Source organism: Aphelocoma coerulescens, chromosome 8, assembly GCF_041296385.1.
Source record: "Aphelocoma coerulescens isolate FSJ_1873_10779 chromosome 8, UR_Acoe_1.0, whole genome shotgun sequence".
Classification (NCBI taxonomy): domain Eukaryota; kingdom Metazoa; phylum Chordata; class Aves; order Passeriformes; family Corvidae; genus Aphelocoma; species Aphelocoma coerulescens.
In genome coordinates this window covers 10,563,883-10,585,336 of record NC_091022.1, presented here as the reverse complement: position 1 = coordinate 10,585,336, position 21,454 = coordinate 10,563,883, and the positions used below count along the sequence as shown (strand labels likewise).

Genomic DNA, 21,454 nt, shown 5'->3' with positions numbered 1-21,454 from the left:
AGCAGAATGTCACTTGAGTATGGGAATAAATGTGCAGGTTATTTAACTCATATTAGGGTCACTGAGTAATGATAGCAGGATTGACATCACTGTCACTCTCCCATTCCTGGCTAATGTTGTTTTCGTTGATATTTGTGGTAAAAGTCTGTGCAGAAACACAATTATGATCAAGACAAATGCAAAACAGTGGCTTTGCTGATCTTGTGAAAGGCACTTATAAGATACCTTACACAAAAATTGTGCTTTCAGAGGAAATAGTTGAGAATGAAAAGTGAATAATCAAGAAAGTCTTTCAAGCTATATGGGTGAAGGTAAATAAACTATAGCATTTCCTGTACCCTTCAGGCACTGTAGGTAGTTTTCGAGGTGAGTTGTGAACTCAGAAATGTAGCAGCAGTTACACACAATTGAGTTCTTTGCATCTTGTGTCTCACTGCATTATGGCACATGTTTGTGTAACAGTGAGTGTATGTGTGAGAGACGAGTGTAAGGACAGGCTGCAGTGTGCACTGTGAAGAGTGCAACTATTGATTTCAAACAGGGGTTGTTTGGTTTCTGTGTGTGTGCAGAAGTGGACCTGTCTGGGAGGAAACCTGGGAACGCTACGGGAGCCTCTGTGTGCTCCCATAGACCTCTGGCCAGGTGTGATGGTCAGGGCCCTGAGACAGAGCTTCTAGACAGGCTTCTGTTGCAACTTAAATACTCCCAGTGAGACTCTTTACTAAGTAGTTGTGGTTTCTTTTAATGCTTCTGTTGTTTTGAAAACATAACCCCATTAATAAGCTAACTGTGCTTTTTATTTGTGGGAGTTTTCTTACTTGGTGGTGGCATTCTCCATTTTCATATCTTCTGCAGTTTTTTTCCTGTTCCTTTTTTTACTGAATTGTAGAGAGTTGGGTTTTTTTGGGAGGCAGAGCTCGTATCAGATAGCTTGGTTGGAACAGAGGAGCTCTCCACACAGGGAGCCTAAGCTGTGGACTTGTGGGTGCTGGAGTGGGCCTGGAAGTGCAGAAAATAGTTCCTGAAGCTTAGATTTGGGGATGGCAATTAGCTGCAGGACACTGCCCAACCTAGTGTTACTGTCTCCTCAGCCTCTCCATCAGCTTGTACTACTATCTTAACATCTGGTTTTCAAATTCCTACTTGAAACACTTTCTATTCTATTCTGTTGAGAAATTAGGGTGACTGACTGATGGGGTTTGCTTTTTCAACAGTTTGGGAGTTGTAATACATGTGAAATTATCAGGTTTAGGTAGCAGCCACCAAAGCTTCAGTCAGAACTGTGTATATTAGTTACGGTGTACATAACATTTTGTAAGTAACAATACCAGTAACTTTATGACTTATTTTTAAAAGAAAACAGAAATATCTATTCCCATGTATAAGGTCTTAAGTTTTTTGAAGCTCTTCAAAAATTTCTAAAATTTGAAGAGAAAATAATTTCAAACATCTGCTCTATCTTAAACAAAATAATTTGGAAGAAGAGAAATTTTTAAGGAGAGCAAGGGATAAATTTAATGATTAGCTATGCTGTTTTTTGTTTGAAGCAGAGATTCAGTTCCTGCCTTAATCAGCTCTCTCAAGTCTCTCTTAAAATGAGGCCTGAGCAATGGCTGTAGTGTAAACAAAAATCTTTAAAATTATTCTTTACCTGCTCCATGGGTACTAAAGAGCCTTTTCTGCATTGTGTAGGTACATAGAAAATTTTAAAACCTATTTTTATTTCTATAGTGAACTGTAATAACCTTGAAAGAGCCCATTGTAGTCTGCAGGGTTAATAAGTATTTACACACATTCTTCATTATTAGTGATTTATTATTGTTGAACTAACATTAAAAGTAAGCATGCAGGGCAAGAGTTGAAAGTAAGTCAAAAGCAAGGCAGAGGAATGAGCGAGGCAATGTCAGTGCTGGTTGGGAACGATTTGTGCCTGCTCTCACCTGAAGTGAGCAGATCATGCTCTCTTCAAACAGCTGACTAGACCAGCATTCTGCAGAAAGGTTTTGCAGGCTGGGCTACTTTCTCTTGTGCTCCAGCAAAAAGTCCAGATAGCATTTTGTTGAGGGAATTCTGGTATGTCATAATTTCATTATATCTGTGCTGATTTTCATGCTAAGAAAAACCTGAGAGGCATCAATGCTGTGGTCCAGTAACAGGGCCAGGAGCTGCTGCCTGTTTCTGGAGGCAAGACTTGATTTCTGAACAACCTGAATGTGCTGCAGTGAAACAGAGAGGCACAAACCCCAGGTGGCCAGTGTTTGTCTGCATGATGGAACATCCTATATTTGTGTTAAAACTCTAGTGCTAGCACTTCTGGGATGTTTTATGTGTCTGATTTATACATTGTGGTCATCTATCAATAGAAATCCCCAGTTATCATTTGTTTTTCTCTGTAAGGCTTACACACAGTCAGTTTTAATTCTGCTGAAGAGGAGTAGAGGAACAGGCATCCTTGCTGCCCCCACATCTTAAATGGAGCTCTCAAATTAGAAATCCAGAATTTATTCAGTATTTTAAACTGAACAGAATACATAGTCCAGATGGTTGGTCACTGGCTTCTGTTAGCTGTTCTTTTGTAGCAAACGGGACCAAATGCAAACTTTTGGGTTCTTGTGGAAATTCAGTTGTAGCCTTGGAGTAGTTCTCATATTAAAAATCTGGGACTTGCTGCTCACATCTTTTCCAAACTGTGTGGGAAGCAGTATTCAAGCTGGACTACTTTTACACTGACTGTCAAAACATGGAGTTGCCCCTCTTAAAGAAGCAAAGGGAAGATAGCGATTTGGAGGTGGTGAGATGGCACTGGAAATGCTTTCCACTGAACTCATAACTCAGCTGGGCTATTTTTAATAGAAAATACCATAATTTAAATTTCATTTTTAAAGTGACCCTGTGTACAGACATTTTGCCTGACATTCATGTACACAGTACATTAAAAATAATTTGTGTTAATATGGTGGCGCACAGAGACTCCAGCCTAACCCTGCCAGGTGTTTTGTGGTGTAAGGAGAAGCCAGGCATGGCTGCTGGAAGCTCCAAGCCTCAGAGTGGGACGTGGCTGAGCAGAGAGCGGGTGGGAGCAGGAGGCAGCTGAGGGAGGTCACTACACGGAGCATTTCCAGTGCTCCCGACCGAGCAGCTGCTGCTGAGTTTGTGTGTGAGCCCCCGGCCCCAGGGTTTGCAGGGGTGATGGAGCCACAGAACACATTTCATGGCAATCTACTCCCTGTAGTAAAGAGCAAAGTGCAGGGATGTGAAAGAGCAAATTGCATGGTTGGCAGGGGAGCAGTAAGGCCTGGTTATTGATGGCTCTGTGGTGCCAGGCGCAGTGTGCACCATCCCAGCTACGCAGAACCCGAGCAAGAAGGGACTGAGCAGAAGCCATTGGGTGTTTGCAGTGTTAAAAGAGAGCGTTAGATTGTTCCAGGCTGTTGAAGGCAACCAAGCAAAGTGCTTGTTTTAATGATTTGAGTTTAATCACCTAACAAAAGAAAGTCCCATTAATTTTCATGGGTGGTTATATTGGACTAAGTGCATCTTCTATGTTGTATGCTCAGCACAGGCTTTTGTTTCAGCCTAGTCACTTATGTTCATGAGGAGCTGAACCAAACTGAAAGGAGTCAGAGGCTCTACAGGCTCGGTAGTGGTACTACTTAGCTAATCTTTAAACCTTTGTCATGCATGTGTTAAGCTGTATAAAACCCCTGTGTCCTATGTGGCTTCTCCTGCCCTTTGATCAACTGCTACTTTCTTTTTACCTAGGGGGAAAATTTTCTATACATTATTTTTGCTGGAGATTTAGAAAAACCCAAACAAACCAGCAAAAACCAACAAAAGCCACAGCAACCCCCTCTGCCCCATATTCCAAGGGATAAAGTGAAAAAAAAAAATTCTGCTCTGATTTGTAGATTGAGGTCTGTGATGATTTTCAGCTTCTCTTGGAACTAATTTTCAGTTTGGTCATCTAAGATTGAACCACAAATGGCATGTGTTAATCACTACTAGCAGGTTCTTAGGTATTCTGCTGTAGAAGGTCGTGTAAGAGTAGGAAAAGAACAGCAGACAATAGAATTGTATTGAGGATTATAGTGAGGATTGAGCATGAAAACACTTGAGACCAATGACTTAAATGCTCATGTTTTATGTGATATAGTGGTTTTATACTCTGTATCTGGTTTTTCAGGGTGTCCCAAAACCAAGTAGGACAGCATTTCACCTTTGTGCTCACAGACATTGAAAGTAAGCAAAGGTTTGGATTCTGCCGTTTGACGTCGGGAGGCAAGGTCTGCCTCTGTATTCTAAGGTAAGTTGGTACAAGAAAAATTGAGTCAATGAGTGAATATAAAAAATAGAATAAAATGATCTTTTAGAAATTCTCTGCCAATGTGTTTAACTTTGCTATCAGGGTATCGCTTTGCTACGGCCACGTTACCATTGCTTTCACATAAAAAGTGCTCCCAAGCCCCGTCAGATGGTATTCATGTGTGAAGCTAAACATTTTATTTAAATAATGTGAAATCTCTGCTTAAAAGCAGAGAACAATACATTGCAGCCTTAGAGGCTTGGACTGTTATGTGGATATTTTTACTTTCTAATCAGATCTTTGACAAGCATTCTGTCAATTCAAAAATAAAGTGCATTATTCTGTATTCCTGTCCTTGGAAAGGAGATTTTGGGTGTCTCTTCCAAGTTCTTTGCCCAGACTATATCTAGTATAAGAAACATCAGATCCAGAGAATTCACAAGGTAAGAGCATGCTGTTGTGTTGCAGAAGAGATACTGATGTTGGGGAGAGTGACCCCAATGAAATACTTTGTTTCTCCCTCTCCTTTTTCATTCTTCTCTCTTAAGACAATTGTTTTGGTAACAAAACCCCCCAATTGTTTAGCTGCCCTAAAACCATTTTAATTAAATTAAAGTTAGAGTGATCTCATGAAAAGACAAATTTGCAACTTTAATTAAGAGCCTAGCAGCCTGCAAGCCCCATAGAGGAAATGGGAATATCCAGTTCAGCAGCACATAGGAGGAACAAAATTGAAGTAAAATTGCTTTTAAAGTGAGAATCTCCAAACACAAAAGAGGAGAAGCCAAATGCATTGGCATCAAAGGGGAAACAGAGAATTTTGGAGAGTAGAGTAGGAAGTTTATGGAGAAAAGCAGGTGTTCAGGTATTTAGATAACATGGAAATCAGGTAGTAATGGAGGGTGTCATTAGGATAGACCATGTGAGTTAGGGAGAAAAACCTAACATCAGCTTATAAAAGAATTATCAGTAAATGAACACTGAGGGGAAAAAAGACCAGCCAATATAGAGACTTGTAGAGTAGTTCTTAAAATTATTGGAAGGAGCATGTCAAGGTTGTAATGAACATTTAAACAGATGCCACACTAATGTTAAGAGTCACTACACTGGATGTTTTTTGGCAAGTAATTTAAAAAGAAGTATTTGCTATAAATATGGCAAAGAAAAGAAAAAAAATACCACTATATAATGAAAGTAGCAAAAGGGAAATATTTTATTCTGGAAATTAATTTGCTTTCTGTGATCTTGGAAATATGTCTTTAGTAATAATTCAGAAGGATGTAAGTCTTAGGCTTTTGGAATGTGTAATACTTAACCCCTTTTCTCTATGATACCTTTTTTTAATGTAACTTGTTAAAGCCCAGAGTGAGGATATATATGTATGCTTTTAGCTCTTTTCTCTGAGTTGATCTTTTCTTCCCTCATCAAACTAGAAACAAATTTTTTTGCATTGCTTGTGTGGCTGTAACAACATTTAATCAGTTACGCACACTCAAGTACATTTAAATACTGCATGGAGTGCTGCAAAGCAAAGGATGTAAATTCTCAGCTGGTGTAAACTGGATATTTCTTTTAACATTTCCCCATGGACGTGCATCAGCTAAAGATTAGTCAATGGTCTGTTACTTCATAGAAATAAGTAGGAAAATGAAAAGTGGCAAGCTATAATTTTTCACTGAACCGTATCCAAAGCATTGCCTTTATTGCTTTTATTGTGACAATTTCAAATTTACAGTGCATAGCTGAATGCATAACAGCACTAGCTTCACAGCATTGTACTTGTAGCTGGGTAGTCTGCTTATCTCCAGTGTGTGTGTGTTGTGTTTAGCTCAGATGGAGGGAATGCATCACTATTTCCATCTGATATGTTCTAGTAGCCACTCTGGTTTTTGCTCTGAATCCCAAGATTCATTAGAAGTGACCAAGTGAAAGAAGACTCACTAAGCAGATTTTTTTTAGACATTTTATCGCTCTCCCTTGCACATGCTTGTTGTTCTTAAATTAACCAAAAAAACCCCCAAAAACAAATGAATGCTGTCTTTATATATAAAGAGTGTGTATGCATGTTCAAACTTGCTTTTGTCCATATATCAAAGCAACATAAAATGATATTTGCTGTGTGTATATGCACATGATGGCTGATGTATGGGCAATTCAAACTACTTGTTCATCACAGGTGTGTGCACAATAGCTATGGACTTTTACATAAGCACACAGGTGCAGGTGTACAGAAATGCCATGTCAAACTGCCCTCTCCATGTGTACATGGATGTATCCCCTCGGACAAGAGGAATATAATAAGGTTACTGACTGAGCTTTTCGAAAGACAATTAGAGATACTCAAATACAGAAAATTAATTGAATTGTTGTAAAGAACTGAAATGTAACTAAAAATCTCTAAAGAGGAGCAGGAACAAGCCAGTCAAAGTGATTGGAAGGAAGTAACTGTAGAAATTTAGGCAGGCTGATGAGTGGGAACAGGACACAGCTTTTCCCTTGGGCATGTCTTTTGTGGACAGCAGCAAGCCATGTGTTAACCTGTGCCAGGGCTTCTGAAGAGGTGGAATTTCAACTATTGAATGGGATTTTTAACTGAAAGCTGAAGTACAGGCTGCTTGTTCTCAGGTTTTACACCAGCAACTCAAAGCTGCATGTAAGATTAAAGTCTTGTGGTTTATGGGACTTTGCTCTATAATTCATTCTCCATCTGAAACACTAATTAAAGGAAATTATCTCTGAATTTCCAGCCACATGGTCCTGCTTTAAACTGGATAGTTTGAAACAGAAAATATTCTTGTACATACAAAATTCTTCTGTAAGTTTTATGGAGTTTTTTTGTGTTTTATATACCCTTGTATATGAATTTTGTAAATAAAATTTTCTCTCAAATCAGAATGTATTGTTCAAATACTCTCTGTTTATAAAGTGAAATAAAATTTTCCCAAGGTAGCTTTCTCAGGCATTTTTGTTTGAAGAACTTAATTGTGATATTGTGTTGTCTAGAATGAATGTGCAGAGCTTGACTGCAGTTGCCAAATTCAAATTGCTAAACCATAGTAAGATGAGAAAATAACTCTTGGATTATTCTCCAGAAATGCTGTGTGATTCCTTTGCAAGTTTTATTTAATTTAGTTCTTTTCTTTATGCTGCATGGATGCTTTGTGAAGCTCTTGGTGTGACTCCTGCTGTGTCACCTCCTCCCTCTCAGCAAACTGTTGAGCTAATGCAGCCCTGCAAGACAAGGGACACACAATAGGCATATTGTAAAGTACCTTGTTGAGTTCATATCCTATACTGGATCTTTTCTCCTAGTTTACCTTTCCTATTTTTTGGTAATAGTTTTGCTAGTTGAGGTTTGAAGTGGCACAGTAGAAACTTCAATGTCCGCTTTTGAATAATAGGAGGCTTAATTCTTCTGGGTTTTGTTTTTAAGTATCACTGCTGCTTGCAGTAGAAAGAATACTTTCTGGTTTTACATGAAATTGGTTTTGAATTACCTGAATGGTTTCAGTACAAAGTACAAATAATTTGTTAAAAATCCTGAAACCGTTGATGGACTCTGAGGTTGACCTTAGGTATGCGGAGGAACACAAAATGCATCATTAAAATGCTCAGTCTTAGATTTCATTAATTTTATGACTGTAAAATTGTCACCTACGTTTCCAAATGAAATGCTCTAATAAGGAAGACAGGTTTATGTGGTAAGGCTTTGTAGTTCTTCAGTTCAGCCACGCTTGAAGCTTTTTCACTCTTCCTTTAGGCAAATCCCTTAGAAGCAGAATGTTTCAATTTTACACATTTTGTGTCAATTTTCCAGACAGAAAAGTAGCCCCTAGACATTAGACATTTAGCTACGGAAAGGCAGTTTCCTTAGTTTTATTTGATTACTAGAAGTTAGATTCCTGCTGATAGTTCAGGACTGTTAGTGGTTACCTGACTATTTGACAGAAAACATTTCCTCTCCTTTGTTTAACCTTTGACTCATGAATGTAAAAGTTTTATCAGAGCTGTAGTAGAAGCACCGGTGAGGTGGAAGTCTACTTATGGCAACAAGGGTTGTGCGTGACTTTGAATGGAAGTCTGAGCTCCTGCCTTGTGGCTCATTTGGATTAAGAGAAAATGCTAAGTATGTTTTTAATTAACCATGAAGTGTCTTGGTCTCTTGCTTTTGTGACAGACAGGGGCTGTACTTTTAAATAAAGACCCCTGTACTCTCAGTTGGGGAATATGTATCTACTAATATTGTTTATGTTTTTATGTTTCTCTTGATTATGGAAGAAATATTTCGAGAAATTGTATATTTTTGGAGATTGTTCTATGTTTGTCTTGCATGTTTGTTTTTCAAACAGTTATTGATTGTAACATGAGGAATGCAAGGACAGTGGCTACAATTAAAGAAAAATAAATAAGAAAGCAGTAGTGGTTTCATAGTTTAAGAACTGAAATTAATTTAGGCTTCCAAATGCATTAAAATTGAACATTAAAGCCCTGATTTTCCTCTGCTTTCTCTGCTGTGAAGGGGCTTCACTGATAACCTTTAGATATTTTCGTAAGACAATTAATTATGAAATGTACTGACTGCTCATAAATAATTTTATGAACACAGGTATGGTGGTGAGGTTTTTCTGGTAATGGACTTTCATTCTGATTTTATCTGTTGTTAAAGTACATATTAGTGTGCTAGTTCTGAGTTAGGAGGAGTAATATATTACAGGTCTCCTCTGTCAAATTCAGCTACTTAAAATCTATGTGTTTCAGACAATGTGTTTCTGTACTGACTTGAAAAAAAATAGCTACCCAACTAATAGATGCTGATGGACATTTGTGTGCTGGATGAATTTTCTGTACATAGACTAGTTCTCTGCTAGCAAAGATTAAATAATTTTGCAACATTTTTTAACAGGACAAGCTAAGAAGATTCTTTGACCTGTAATGGTTCTGGATTTTAGATGTCTTACACACAAATGCCAAACAAGCAAACAAGGCCAAGTGCCAGGTGCTGCCCTTGGGCCACAACAGCCCCATGCAGCATTCCAGGCTGGGGCAGAGTGGCTGGAAAGCTGCCTGATGGAAAAGGACCTGGGACTGCTGGTTGACAGTGGCTGAACAAGAGCCAGCTGTGCACAGGTGGCCAAAGAGGCCAAGGGCATCCTGGCTTGAATCAGGAATAGTGTGGCCAGCAGGGCCAGGGCAGGGGTTGTCCCCCTGTACTGGGTACGGGTGAGGCAGCACCTTGAACCCTGTGTTTGGCTTTGGGCCGTTCACTTCAGGAAGGGCATTGAGATGCTGGAGAGTGTCCAGAGAAGGGCAATGGAGCTGGGGAAGGGTTTGGAGCACAAGTCTGATGAGGAGCAGCTGAGGGAGCTGAGGGTGTTTAGCCTGGAGAAAAGGAGGCTCAGGGGGGACCTTACAGATCTCTACAATACTTGAAAGAAGGGCACAGCCAGGTGGGAGTTGGGCTCTCTCCCAGGTAATAAGGCATGGGACAAGAGGAAATGGCCTCAATTTACACCATTAGAGGTTTAGATAGGATATTAGGAAAAATTTATTGATAGAAAGCATTGCTGAACACTGGAACAGGCTGCCCAGGGAGGTGGTGGATTCACCATCCCTGGAGGGATTTAAAAGGCCTGTAGATGTGGTGGTTTGGGATGTAGTTCAGTGGTAGATTTGGCCATGCTGAGTTGCTGGTTGGACTCAGTGGTCTTACAGGTCTTTTCCAACCTACAGGATTCTATGCTTCTACATACAATTCTTTGTCCATTGTGATACACTGGATAAAGATGTAAAGTCTATATCATCCAGTGTTTATCTGTGAATAAATCTGTTTACAAGAGTAGTCCAAATCAATTAATAGGATTATTAACAAACGTGCTTCCAAAATTAGCCAGTGATAAAAGAGGACAAAAGTATCGCTTGACAGCCTCGAGGATTTAACAAATTGCAAAGAGCTTGTACTTGGTCTTCGAGTTGAGAATCTGAAATACCACCTGATGGTATCTGTATTATGAACAAACACAACTGTGTTTACTCCTGAAGGCAGAGGTGCGTTGTATATGCACACATGCAAATGCACTCTTTATTGTTCATGAAAAAACAAGTATGATTCTTTATTATGCTGAATTAATTACAATTAGCAAGTACATAAAAGAAAAATATAAAGGGAACTTTTTTGCTTCCAATAGATCTTTGTAATATTTTGTTGAAGAACATTATAATTAAAAATACTGACAAAAGCTTTTGCAATTAGGCCATGCCCTTGAAAAAGTGAAGATTATGTAGAAAAGAAGCAGAGGACAGGTTCTGGCAGCCTTTGGTTTCGTGCCATATAATGTAATGGAGTACTTGTTTTGATTTCCTTAATTTTTCAGGTTTAAGAAGAATGTTGAAATTATATTAACCTTGTGTCTGTGGTTATAAGGCCTAAAGCAATTATTTTTCCATTCTTTCAGCTCATAAAAGAAATTGACTTTTGTAAACTATGGTCAAGTAGGATGTTTTTCTTTGTGGTTTTGTTGCACAGGTCAACCTGATGTTGCTAAGGGAAGAAATTTCTGTCCAAGTGCTCTGGTCAGCATGCCTTGCTGTATGAAAGAAAAATCTCCCTGGGCTTTCTGTTAGGGTTCATTAATTTCAAATAATTAATTTGACCTTTTTAAATGCTTAAAAATTGCATTTAATTTTTCTTTTCTCAGTAATAAGGGAGTTGAGATCATGCATAGAGGAAAGAAGTATAGTTAATATTTCATCGAAGTAGGAGAATTTATTTTTATAGAATGCTGTTCATAAATGTTCATTATCAAAAATAGATGATCAGATGAGATTTTGGTGTATTCTACAGCAAAATATGCTGGGGTTGTGTATGCTGTTAACACAGGGGACTGGAAAGCGTTTAGTGTGTGTGCAGTGTTATAAAAATATTTTGCAATTTACACCTACCGTGTACCTTGCCTTTGACAAAATGCTAGGACAGTGTCCCAGTCCCTGCTCTAATTCTGGGCTGTGAAGGAGTTCCACAGCTCTGACATTTGCAGAAACTCTGAACACTGCAGTGAGCAATTTTGTTTGCCTGTCTGTGCTGTGTTTCAGTGATGTGTAACAGCCGGTTAGCGTGATTTGAGAAGATAATAGAACAGGAGTCCTAGGTGAAAGAATGCTCAAAGATCAGATATTTTAGGTGCTGATATGGTGGGTGTTTTACAAGGGCATGGAACATTCACACCTGTAAGCACCTTACAAAGGTGCACTACAGTAAATTTTATGATTGTGTTAAGAATATATTGAAATGCAAATGCAGTAATGTCACACCTTAACCACTGTCAGCAATACCAAGCATTAAAAATGTCTGTGAGCATTAAGAAGTTGGTGTTGTTTTGATTAATAGCCAGTACAATGTATGGTAAAGTGTGATAAAGACATTAATATGGTGGCTTTAAGGAAATCATTAAATCATTGCCTCTGTCTCTTTGGCTTGGCAAGAGTAAATTCATGATGGCTTTTTGTGGGAGGTTTTTTTGGTTTTGTTTTTATAGGAGCCAGTAGTTAAGCATTTATAAAGACAGCAAAGATTGCTAGAAAATGCATTAACCATAACTGTGTTTGGATTTCTGCTTTTTCTTTACCCTAAGAATCAGGATCTGTTTCTAAAACCTTGCCAGCTACGTACTGAGAACAGAGGTGTTACAAAGAAAACATAACCCTTCACTGGACTCACTGCATAAAGCAGTACTTGGCTTCTCTGCCAGTCAGGGTTTCCCCTGCAGCTTTCCTTTCCCTATCAGGGAAAACATTTCTGTTCTGCATACTGGGTTTTTTCAGTTGCAGTTAGCATATTTCCTGAAATATATAAATTTGAAATTTAAGGTCTGTCTGCAGTGTGCACTAAAACCTTTAAGAAGAATGTCTGTGGATTTACACTGCACTGAAGAATGAAGTCTGTAGTAGTGTTACATATGGGTATGAAATATTCTAAAAACATTTCAGGCTCTATTTCCTTTCCAGCTCCCCCTTCTAATTTCAAACAACTAATATTAGCTATACTATTACCAATTCAGTAACATTCTTTGTGATAAAATTCTAACAGACATGAGAAGGTGTGCTATTTGTAAATAAGGCATGATTTATATTGTTACTATTTATCAGACTTAATAGCTTAAATAGTGATGGTGGAAAGTTCTGTAGCATGTGGTCACTGATGATGTCATTGTTAAAGATAACTTCAGTCAACAGATGGCAAAAATGCAACTGATACCACTGTGTTTGAGGGTTTTTTCTCATACTCTTCAGTTATGTCTGATTTATCTTGGATTCGTTTTAACTGAGTGAGAGTATTGCGCTCATGGGCTGCAGACTTGTGTTAAAATCTCTTAAGTATTGATGTATCAGTGTGTTTGTGTTTACAATATTGGGGAATGTTTTTAGTTTTAGAAGTTAATTTAATCTATAAAAATGTCTTTATAGGGAGACCAAAATTCTTACACATAATGTAACATCTGTACTATTGCACAGCGTTGCACCACTTGTCAAATAGGTGGTATCTGCTCTGCCCAGACAAAGTTGGTTTTTGTTCTCCAGGGAAGCAGCAGGTCTGTCAGTCCCCTGGGTATAAGAGGATGTAGAATTTAAAAATTGCAAATAACTACTGAAATCTGTAACAATTTATGGTAGTGGGAATGACATTAGAAAATGTTTCAAATGTTTTTTGGTGCCTTGAAAATACTAAGAAGTGTAAGTACTATGAGTTAATCTGTGGTTAATGAAACTTCATGCAAGTGTCCAGCAAAAAGAAACCATCTATCTATACTGTGTATCAGTGATGTGCTATTATATTAATTGGGAAAGGTTTTATATGCTTTTTATTTATATGTAGAGATGTTATAAAAATGTGCAAGTCAGATCAATCGTCGTAGTATTTTATAAGCTCTGGAAAAACACATTGATATTTTATTAAAACACTTTTTTCCTCCTGTTTTAGTTACCTACCATGGTTTGAGGTATACTACAAGCTCCTAAATACCCTGGCAGATTATTTAGCTAAAGAACAGGTAATTTTACATATTCTAGTTCTTTGTGTAAAATATTTTCCTTGAAATAGTACTCACCATTTGCAATACTGTAAAGGGATTCTATACTGTTTAGAAGTTTGAGGTTTTAGTATGATTTAGAAGCAAATTATACCCCTCCTACTGAAATTCAAAGAATCTGAACATACAGCTTCCACAGTCACTTGAATCCCACATTAATCTTTAAAAGCTGCTGAAAATATACCTTTATAATGTGTCAGTCTCAGCATAAACAGGTCCTGTGTGAAGTGTGAGCAAGTGTCACCTCACTGGAGAGCTGTATGACGTATTGATTGTAAACTGTAGCTCTCTGGAACTATCTGATTATCAGCTGCAAACACTTTTGTTCAGAACTGTATAAAAGATGATGTACTGTTTCACCCTTCATATTAACTAAAAACTACCTCTCGTAATTCTGACATCTCAAGTAACAAGACAAAATTACTTGGAGCATTTGGTAAAGAATCATGATAGTTTAGTTTGCATATTCATGAGCAATTAGATGTATTCCAGGATTACACAGCAAAGGAGATACTGGCATCTGTCTTTACTGAGAACATTAAAGTTATACCTTTCTGCTTTAACTATAGTAGTGTACTAGATTATAATTTTTTTAAAAAGCATCACTATTTAGCCATATGCTGTAGACTGGAAAAGCTGACATTTCAAAAATATATGAAGTATAGAATAAGCAATAATTATGCATTATAGTAAATGGACTGTGGAGAATGATGATACTTTATGTACAAAGATAAGTAAGAAGGTTTGGTGTTAGCTGTGTGTTTCAATAAAGTGGAATATATGTAAGTCTTACAAATGCTATAATTAGACCTTGGGTTTAGTCCCTATTTCACTGTAATAGAAAAAATTGTTACTAAGGTTGTGTTTGAGGGAAAGGGATAGGGATTGTCTTGATCAGGGTGCTGGCATTGCAGTTCTTACTTCAAGCAATTTAGGTAGCAGGGTTTGTTGTTTTATGTGCTGAGAGCTGTTTTGGTGGGTTGGAAAGTTTTAGCAGTGCATGGAAGCAGTTTGTTACACTGCCTGGTGCCATACCTGTTGCTGAGGAGGCTGTGGGAGGACATTGCTCTCTCCTGGCCCAGGTACTGTTCATCTGACCAAGAGCTAGACCCAAAAGTCTTGTTCATTAATATGGGGTCCAGTAGCAGCATCATCTTCTTACAGGGAGAGGCAGAAGCTTGCTGTAAACTCAAAGCAATGTGTTTAAAAGTTGGCCCTGGCTTGCAAATGATGCTTTTGGTTTTACTTTGGCAACATAAAGAATTTAATCTCCACGAACAAAACACCTAAACGGAATGAAAACCCCAACCCAGCAAACCCTCCAAGCACTTCTCTTTCCTAAGTAAGTGTCCCTTCTAGAGACCAAAGTGAGGGATCCCAGTTAAACCAGGTAGCTGCAAGTACATTTTAGTAAACCTTTTTAACTGTTTTATGTGTTTTGATGAGGCATATTTAATAAAACTTTGAATAAACCTATATAATGGCTAACAGTTTTAGGAAGATGATGTCCGGGATGTACAGACCAGCTAGACATGGTATCCCAGTTTTCAGCTGCAAATGGCTTAACTTGCAGATATGATCATTTTATGAGATACAAAGCTGGCCTGAATTTTATACTTAATATTTAAATACTTCACTATGAATTGCAATTGTTTTGGTTATTAAATATTTATATCTCTTTGTCAATACGTAGTTTGATGTGTAGTAAATAGTAATTAGTTTTTATATGATAATTAACTACCTTTAAAATATATTCCCTGCAGGAAAATGACTCAAATGATTTGTTAAAATCATTGTATAACCATCCTGTGCCAAAGGCGAATGCTTTAGTCAGTTTAAGTGTGGTAAGTATTTTTTTCTTTCTCATTCCTACTGACTATGAAATAGTAGGTAAAGTTGAAAGAAAGAGAAACCTCAACCATTTGAAAGAGTAAATTTATGTTGCTTCCCATCATTAACTGGCTTGGACAACCTTTTTTTTTTTTTTTTTTTTTTTTTTCCCCTCTGTGCAGGGTAGAGTTTGTCTTGTGTTGTTTTCTAAAAGTCATAGTCATAAAGAAGCAGAAATTTGAATTTTGCTCTGTGGATGACAAACTAAACTGCAGTAGGATCTGACAGTGCTAGAACTACTTTTTTGTGCTTCCAGCTGTTTCATGTAGACAATTTTGGTTTCTCCTGCTGTGCATCAGGAGACACTAACTCAGTTTTATTGCCTCTTATGTCTGAGTAGGTACAGTTTCAGGATTGGTCAAAAGTCTGTGAAAGCTGGCTGCTTTCCCATCTTCCTTCTCCTTTTCCCTAGTTTTGCTTAATCATACAAAAATTCTGTAGGAAGAACAGAAGTACACTGCTATGTGGAACTTTCAGCACATCTCGATGAAAGAATGTGTCCAGGCTTCCTTTGCTTTTAAAGTGCTCTTTTTGTGATGTGGCATGGGCTGTGGGGGAAGATGGTGTTGCTGCAGAAACATCTAAAAGGGGATATGTCATTGTTACAGTTCCTGAAGTTTTAACCAGAATTAGCTTATGAGTGCATGTTTAAACACATTTGTAGAGCCTGTGTGAAATAAAAAGCCAACACAGAACCTCTGTTGTCTCCGAGACATTGTGCATGTTCAGAGCATCTGTACAGTTACTGTGCTTGCCAGGAACAGTGTGCAAATACCTGGGGCTTGGTTGAACCATCACAGTTTGCAGGACACAGAAAGAAGTGATTTTGTAAAGTCTTTGCTTACACACGTACTGAAATATTGTTAGATTATTTGTCTTGACTTTGTGTGATTTCTTGTGACTTTTAGCTCATGTATTTTAGAAATGAGCCCTGTACTTCAGTTAAAGTGAGCACAGATTCTAGAAAAGCTTCTGGCCCTATTATGAAGGCATAGAAAAATGGAGTCTACCACTTCTGTTACAGCAGTTACTGATCCTTGCTGCTTAACTTAATGATTATTTTATTTTATTTTAATTTTTAATATTTCAAATTCCTTGTTTTTCACTAGGCTATAGAGAGCTAATATTTTCTCACCTTGCACAGTGCTAATTGACTGTATTTGAAAGTCCTTCCAGTCTTGTTTGTTGTTTTTCACCAGAACAATGAACTGGTTTTGAGGCTGCAGTTGGAATTGTTTCTGTTAAGTTTTTTCTTTCTGTTGTCAGTGTAATGTTTCAGTTCCTAGCACCTTTGCCAAAAATACTTCTGTATATCAAATAATATTTTGCTATCATTAATTGCAGTATTACAACCAATTGGCAACTCTAAAATGCTTTATAAAATGTCCATCAAAGCTCCTATGGCTCAGAGGGACATAGAGCACTTTTAAATATATTTTTCTTTGTATTTCTTACAAAGTTCACCTTTCTAGAACTTGCCAACCTCAAAATGCATGTTGTGGGGAATGTGGAGATGGCTGTTTTGGTGAATACAGCTGGCTACACTGGAACGACAGATTGCTTGCTATTAAGTCAATAGTTGGTTTTATTTCAGTGTTGTCTGACTTTGGAATTGGTTTTTTTTCTCAATTATGTCTTGTTCCCAGTTATATCAAAGAGTTTTGTAATCTTTCTAGCTGAACAATGGTTATCTAAATGCAAACCTCTTACCAAATGCTTGGCTGCAGGGACAGTCGAGCAAATATTGTGGGGTCAGATGGGGCAGAGGAGGGAGGAATGGGTCAGCTGGAATCCCAATGCTTGTTGGGTCTACAGGCATCTCTGTTTTTGTAATGCTGCAGGGAGCAGGGCAATATTTATTGCCACTTTCAGTTCTAGTCTTCTGCATTGATATTTCTTTCTTGGTCCTCATAAATAAATAAGTAACCATCAGGAGTAATAGCCTTAAAAATAATTGTAGAAATGACATCATGAGGTGGCTTTTCCTTGTGCCAGGATCAGTCTGGTTCAGATTTAATTCACTCAGATGTGCTGCAGGGTAAAGGCTCATGGGTGCTGCAGCAGGGTTTGGGTGGCAGCCCACAGTGGTCCTTAGGACTGTGTGTGCATAACCATGCATAAATATCTGGATACATGGTGTTTCCTAGCAATCCTTGGTCAGGAGACACCAAAATACCTTTGTCCAGTTAGGGACCAAGTTCTACTCTTGCCTGTTGGTCCCAGTAACAAATATTCTGCAGCTGAAATTTATGAGGTGGTTATTTGTTTTGTGAAACATGAGCTTAAAAATAATTTGGGTCACTTTCCTTTTTAAAAATTTTTTTTAAATTTTGTTGTTGTTGGAAAAGCCAGCTAAGCCTGAGTTCAAATGGGGGAAGAATAAAAGGAATAAAACTTACTTTCAGCCAATATTTTAAACATGGAATATTATAAGCAGTACAGCCGGCTTTGGCCTTTTTTGTTGGAAAACTCAAAAGTCAACTGTTCAATCTTTCTCTCATCTTGCATAAGAACCAAGAGATGATTTTTGCAAGTGAGCAAGTTTTGAAAAAACAGCCTTTACTTGTATCGGTGAGTTTTAAAGGCACTATCTAAAGCCTATTGTAACTAAAGAAATAATCACTTGCTATGGGATATTTCTGTTGATTTGAGGCTTATTTATACCTGTCCTTTGGGAAATTCTGCTGCTGTCTTTGGCCTAAAAGACCAGTCTAATATCAGCATACCTTTTCTGTTTAAGTCCAGCTTCAGAGCTATGTATGTGTGCATCATAATGCTTTTGTAAAATCTGCTATGAAAATCAAACCCTTGAACTGATGAGCAAAACTTGCATTTTCCAGTGTCCTTTTTAGAGAAAACTTCATACAGGACAGCAACTATTGATTTAGTATCTCTTCCAAGGTCATACATCTTCCTAAGCAAGTTCACAAAGATGTGCAAGGACTCCATACCACAGTGTTTCTGCTGCTTTATAACTCTTAATGACTGCAGCGATGGCTTTTGCTTCTCATACTTCTGGCTTCCTTTTCTGTTTAATTAGTGAAATATTATTACTTTGTTAATTAGAAATGATTACTTCTCCAAGTTAATAACTTCATTACTCAGAAATCTTTTGATAAATATTCTGTGACCTTATTATGTATAGGGAATAATTTTCTGTTTTCAATATACTTCTGAAGAATGCAGGCATTCTGTCTGAGTCTAATCTGAATATTTTCCTCTTCTTGACCGGAGGAAAAAAAAATCTCTTTTTTTCCTGTGTTGATGTGAAACAATACCTGTGATATTTATTGTGCAAGTGGTATGATGTTTATGGGATGCCTTTTTTAAGCCAATTTTTTCCTTAAATTTTAACTATTGCCAAATGACCTAATTTGTGAGGAAAATTTTCTATTAAATGTATCAAGCTGGTTTAATAAGTCTCCTACACAGACTTAATAGTATTAATTTTTTTTTCTTGAAGGCAAGACAAATTTAAGTCTTATAGACTTTGGTTTGATATATCTTTTTCAAATTTGACTTGAAAACAAGCTATATCTTTGTGTTGCTAATTATAATTGTAAAAATATACTGTAAGAACAAAAGAAATCTGGAAAAGTGTAAAAATTCTGTTAAAAACAAATGCTAAAACCCCAATACTTATCTTATTTACTTAGTATGCACTGAGGTTCTTTCTCCTTCAAGATTTAGACTAACATGCAAAAATGCCTTAAAATTTCTGAGCTAAATCCATGTCTGATAACTAATAAGAGCATTGGATTAATGACGGTAATTTAAATTATATCTGGTTTTAGTTTAATCCATTTAATATTTACATCCTAGATGGCCTCAAACTAAGATGCATAAAATTGTTAATGTATTTCATAAATGATTGCAGAATCTCAGGCTTCAGATCTTGCATTTCTGTTAGCACATTTTTGATACAAAGATGTTTGGAAAGAAAGGAGAATTGTATATCAAGTAATAATATTTCTGTTCTAATTATCTTTCTCATGTGAACGGTTTTTCTTTTCCGTTCTAAATTTACATTTTGTCCTTTAACTTTTTTTTTGTTGCAATTTTTAATTCAGTGCTTAATTTAATCAATGCTATTCTCAGGCTTGTGACAACATTTAAAGCTGGCTTAATTTCAGTGTTATTTCAAAACTGAAGCCCAGCATTTTGTTCCCTTGGTTTTGTGCTATGCAGAACCAGAACTTGTCATTTCATGTTGTGATCTGCTTAATTCTTTGTCTAGCAGCAGCAAGAATGCTATTAGAGAAATGGCTATTTGCTTAAACACAGATGGGTTTGGAAATCCTAAATGCTGGGTTCTTAAAAAAAGAATTATTTTTCCTGTGTGCATAAATTATCAATTATTTTTTTCCCATTGATTAGCACTCGTATTTCATTACTCCTGATATAACTGGATTGCCAACTATCCCTGAAAGTGTAAGTATTCCATTTCTTATTTAACCTCATTTTGGGCTAGGCTGAACTTTTGCTTTTATCAAGAGGAGATTTTTTTTTCCGAGACTGTTTTTAGAAATGATTGATGTCTATTATTGCAACCTTTAGCTGGTAGTTACTGTTGCATTCATTAACCCCTTTTAAAGCATTAACAGGGCATTTCTGACCACTGCTATATCCACCCTTTGCTTGTAGTTACTTGGCTTCTTTGCATTTACTAGGATTACTTACATAAAATATATTCCACTTCTGCACCTCGTGTTTTATTTGAATACTTGCCCTTTAGACAGTGCATTGCTAAGCTGCAAGTTCAGCCTTCAAGATACACATTTTTTGTGCAAGAAGGCGTTGTTTCTGGCTTTTTGAAAACATGCTGTACCTGCTTACCCTTGGATGCTAACCAAGCACCAGGAACAGAGGTTTGGGGCTTTTTTTTTTGGTTGTTGTTTTTATTTACTTTATGAAGACTTGCATTCTGTAAATGCTAAGTCCTGAACGGTGCTGTGGGTAAAGCACAAATGGGAAATCTTGGATCACGTTCTCTATGACGTGTTTAGCTAGATAGCATCTCATAAAAGAGCTTTGAAGGGTCCTTTTTTCCCCCCTCCAGCCTCCAAATCTGGAATGGTATATGGCTGTATGAGTGTGTTCTTACACTTTCAAACAGTGGCCTCCTTCTGGAAGTTAAGCTGTTGGGGTTCCCAAAATCATGCAGTGCCCCTGAGCTCATGCCTGGTGGATGATGGTGTTGGGGCAGCAAGGAGCTGCTCCCAGCTCCCCTCGGTGTCCCGTGATGCAGGGTGGGATGGCCAGGGAAGGACATAGAGAAACACTGGTGGAGAGGAGCAGGAGGGTGCTGGTAGCAGAGAGGAGGCCTGAGGGTACATCTGGGCTGGTGGGAAGGAATCTAAGATGGTGGCATGGACCATGTTGCAACCTAAGAGGCCAGGGAAAGTTGCTGGATGGAGGAATAAAAGAGAGGACACTTGTTGCTGGGGTTCATTGGGCAGGACAGGGCTTAGTTTTTATGTCTTCATCTGTTTCACCTTATGTTTTGAATGCCTCTGTTTTTAAGGAATCTCTTAACTTACTGTTTGGGGTTCTAATAGAACATAGTTTTGGAGGCTAGAAGGTGTGTTAAGGGCTCAAATTGAAGAAAATACGGGAAAGCATCTATCTGGACCTGTGGCTGATGGAGGATCTTGCAATGATGCCACTGTAGATTTATTTTTCTTGTTTGAGAAAGGTAAAGTAATGTTTAGGTGCCTTTCTATAATTATTTTTTACTGCATTAATAGAAGTCTCGTCCTTTCAGTGTGAATCAAAATAGTAAGGTACTAATGGAGAGCTAGAACATGCAAGGAGTGAAGAGATGAGGTAATTACAGTAAACTGGCAATAAAATGAACTTTTTTACCTTTTGTTCTAAGGTTCACATATTTCAGGGGCAGTAACTTTTCAGATGTAACAGAGAAATAACTGTGACTGTCTCCCAGAGACAAATTGGTCCGTACAAGATTGTGAAGTGTTTTTTACCACAGCTTTTTCAGCAAGGAATCAGCACACCATTATCAACTGCGGTGTTGGAGGGTGTCCAAGATAAACTGGACTCAAATCCTCATGGTGCATCAGCCTCTGACAACCCCTTAAAAGTAGCACTTGAAAGACCAGAGGGTTTTTTCCAAAACTGAGTGTTTGTAGCCTTAAAGCTCTGTTTTTTATCTCTTCCA

The 21,454-nt window shown here is 37.7% G+C and overlaps 1 protein-coding gene across 4 annotated transcripts in view; it reads left to right on the top strand.

Annotated features, from left to right (window-relative positions):
* Window positions 1-21,454, top strand: part of DENND1B (DENN domain containing 1B) — a 165,500-nt gene that overhangs the window by 72,139 nt on the left and 71,907 nt on the right. For 2 of the 4 annotated variants that reach the window (XM_069022482.1, XM_069022479.1), the window contains exons 5-9: window positions 4,184-4,303; window positions 13,278-13,347; window positions 15,150-15,230; window positions 17,788-17,847; window positions 19,654-19,707. In XM_069022482.1, the coding sequence (XP_068878583.1) occupies window positions 4,184-4,303; window positions 13,278-13,347; window positions 15,150-15,230; window positions 17,788-17,847; window positions 19,654-19,707 (385 nt within the window). The remainder of the gene's footprint in view (window positions 1-4,183; window positions 4,304-13,277; window positions 13,348-15,149; window positions 15,231-17,787; window positions 17,848-19,653; window positions 19,708-21,454) is intronic. The other 2 variants (XM_069022480.1, XM_069022481.1) reach the window with 2 other exon arrangements.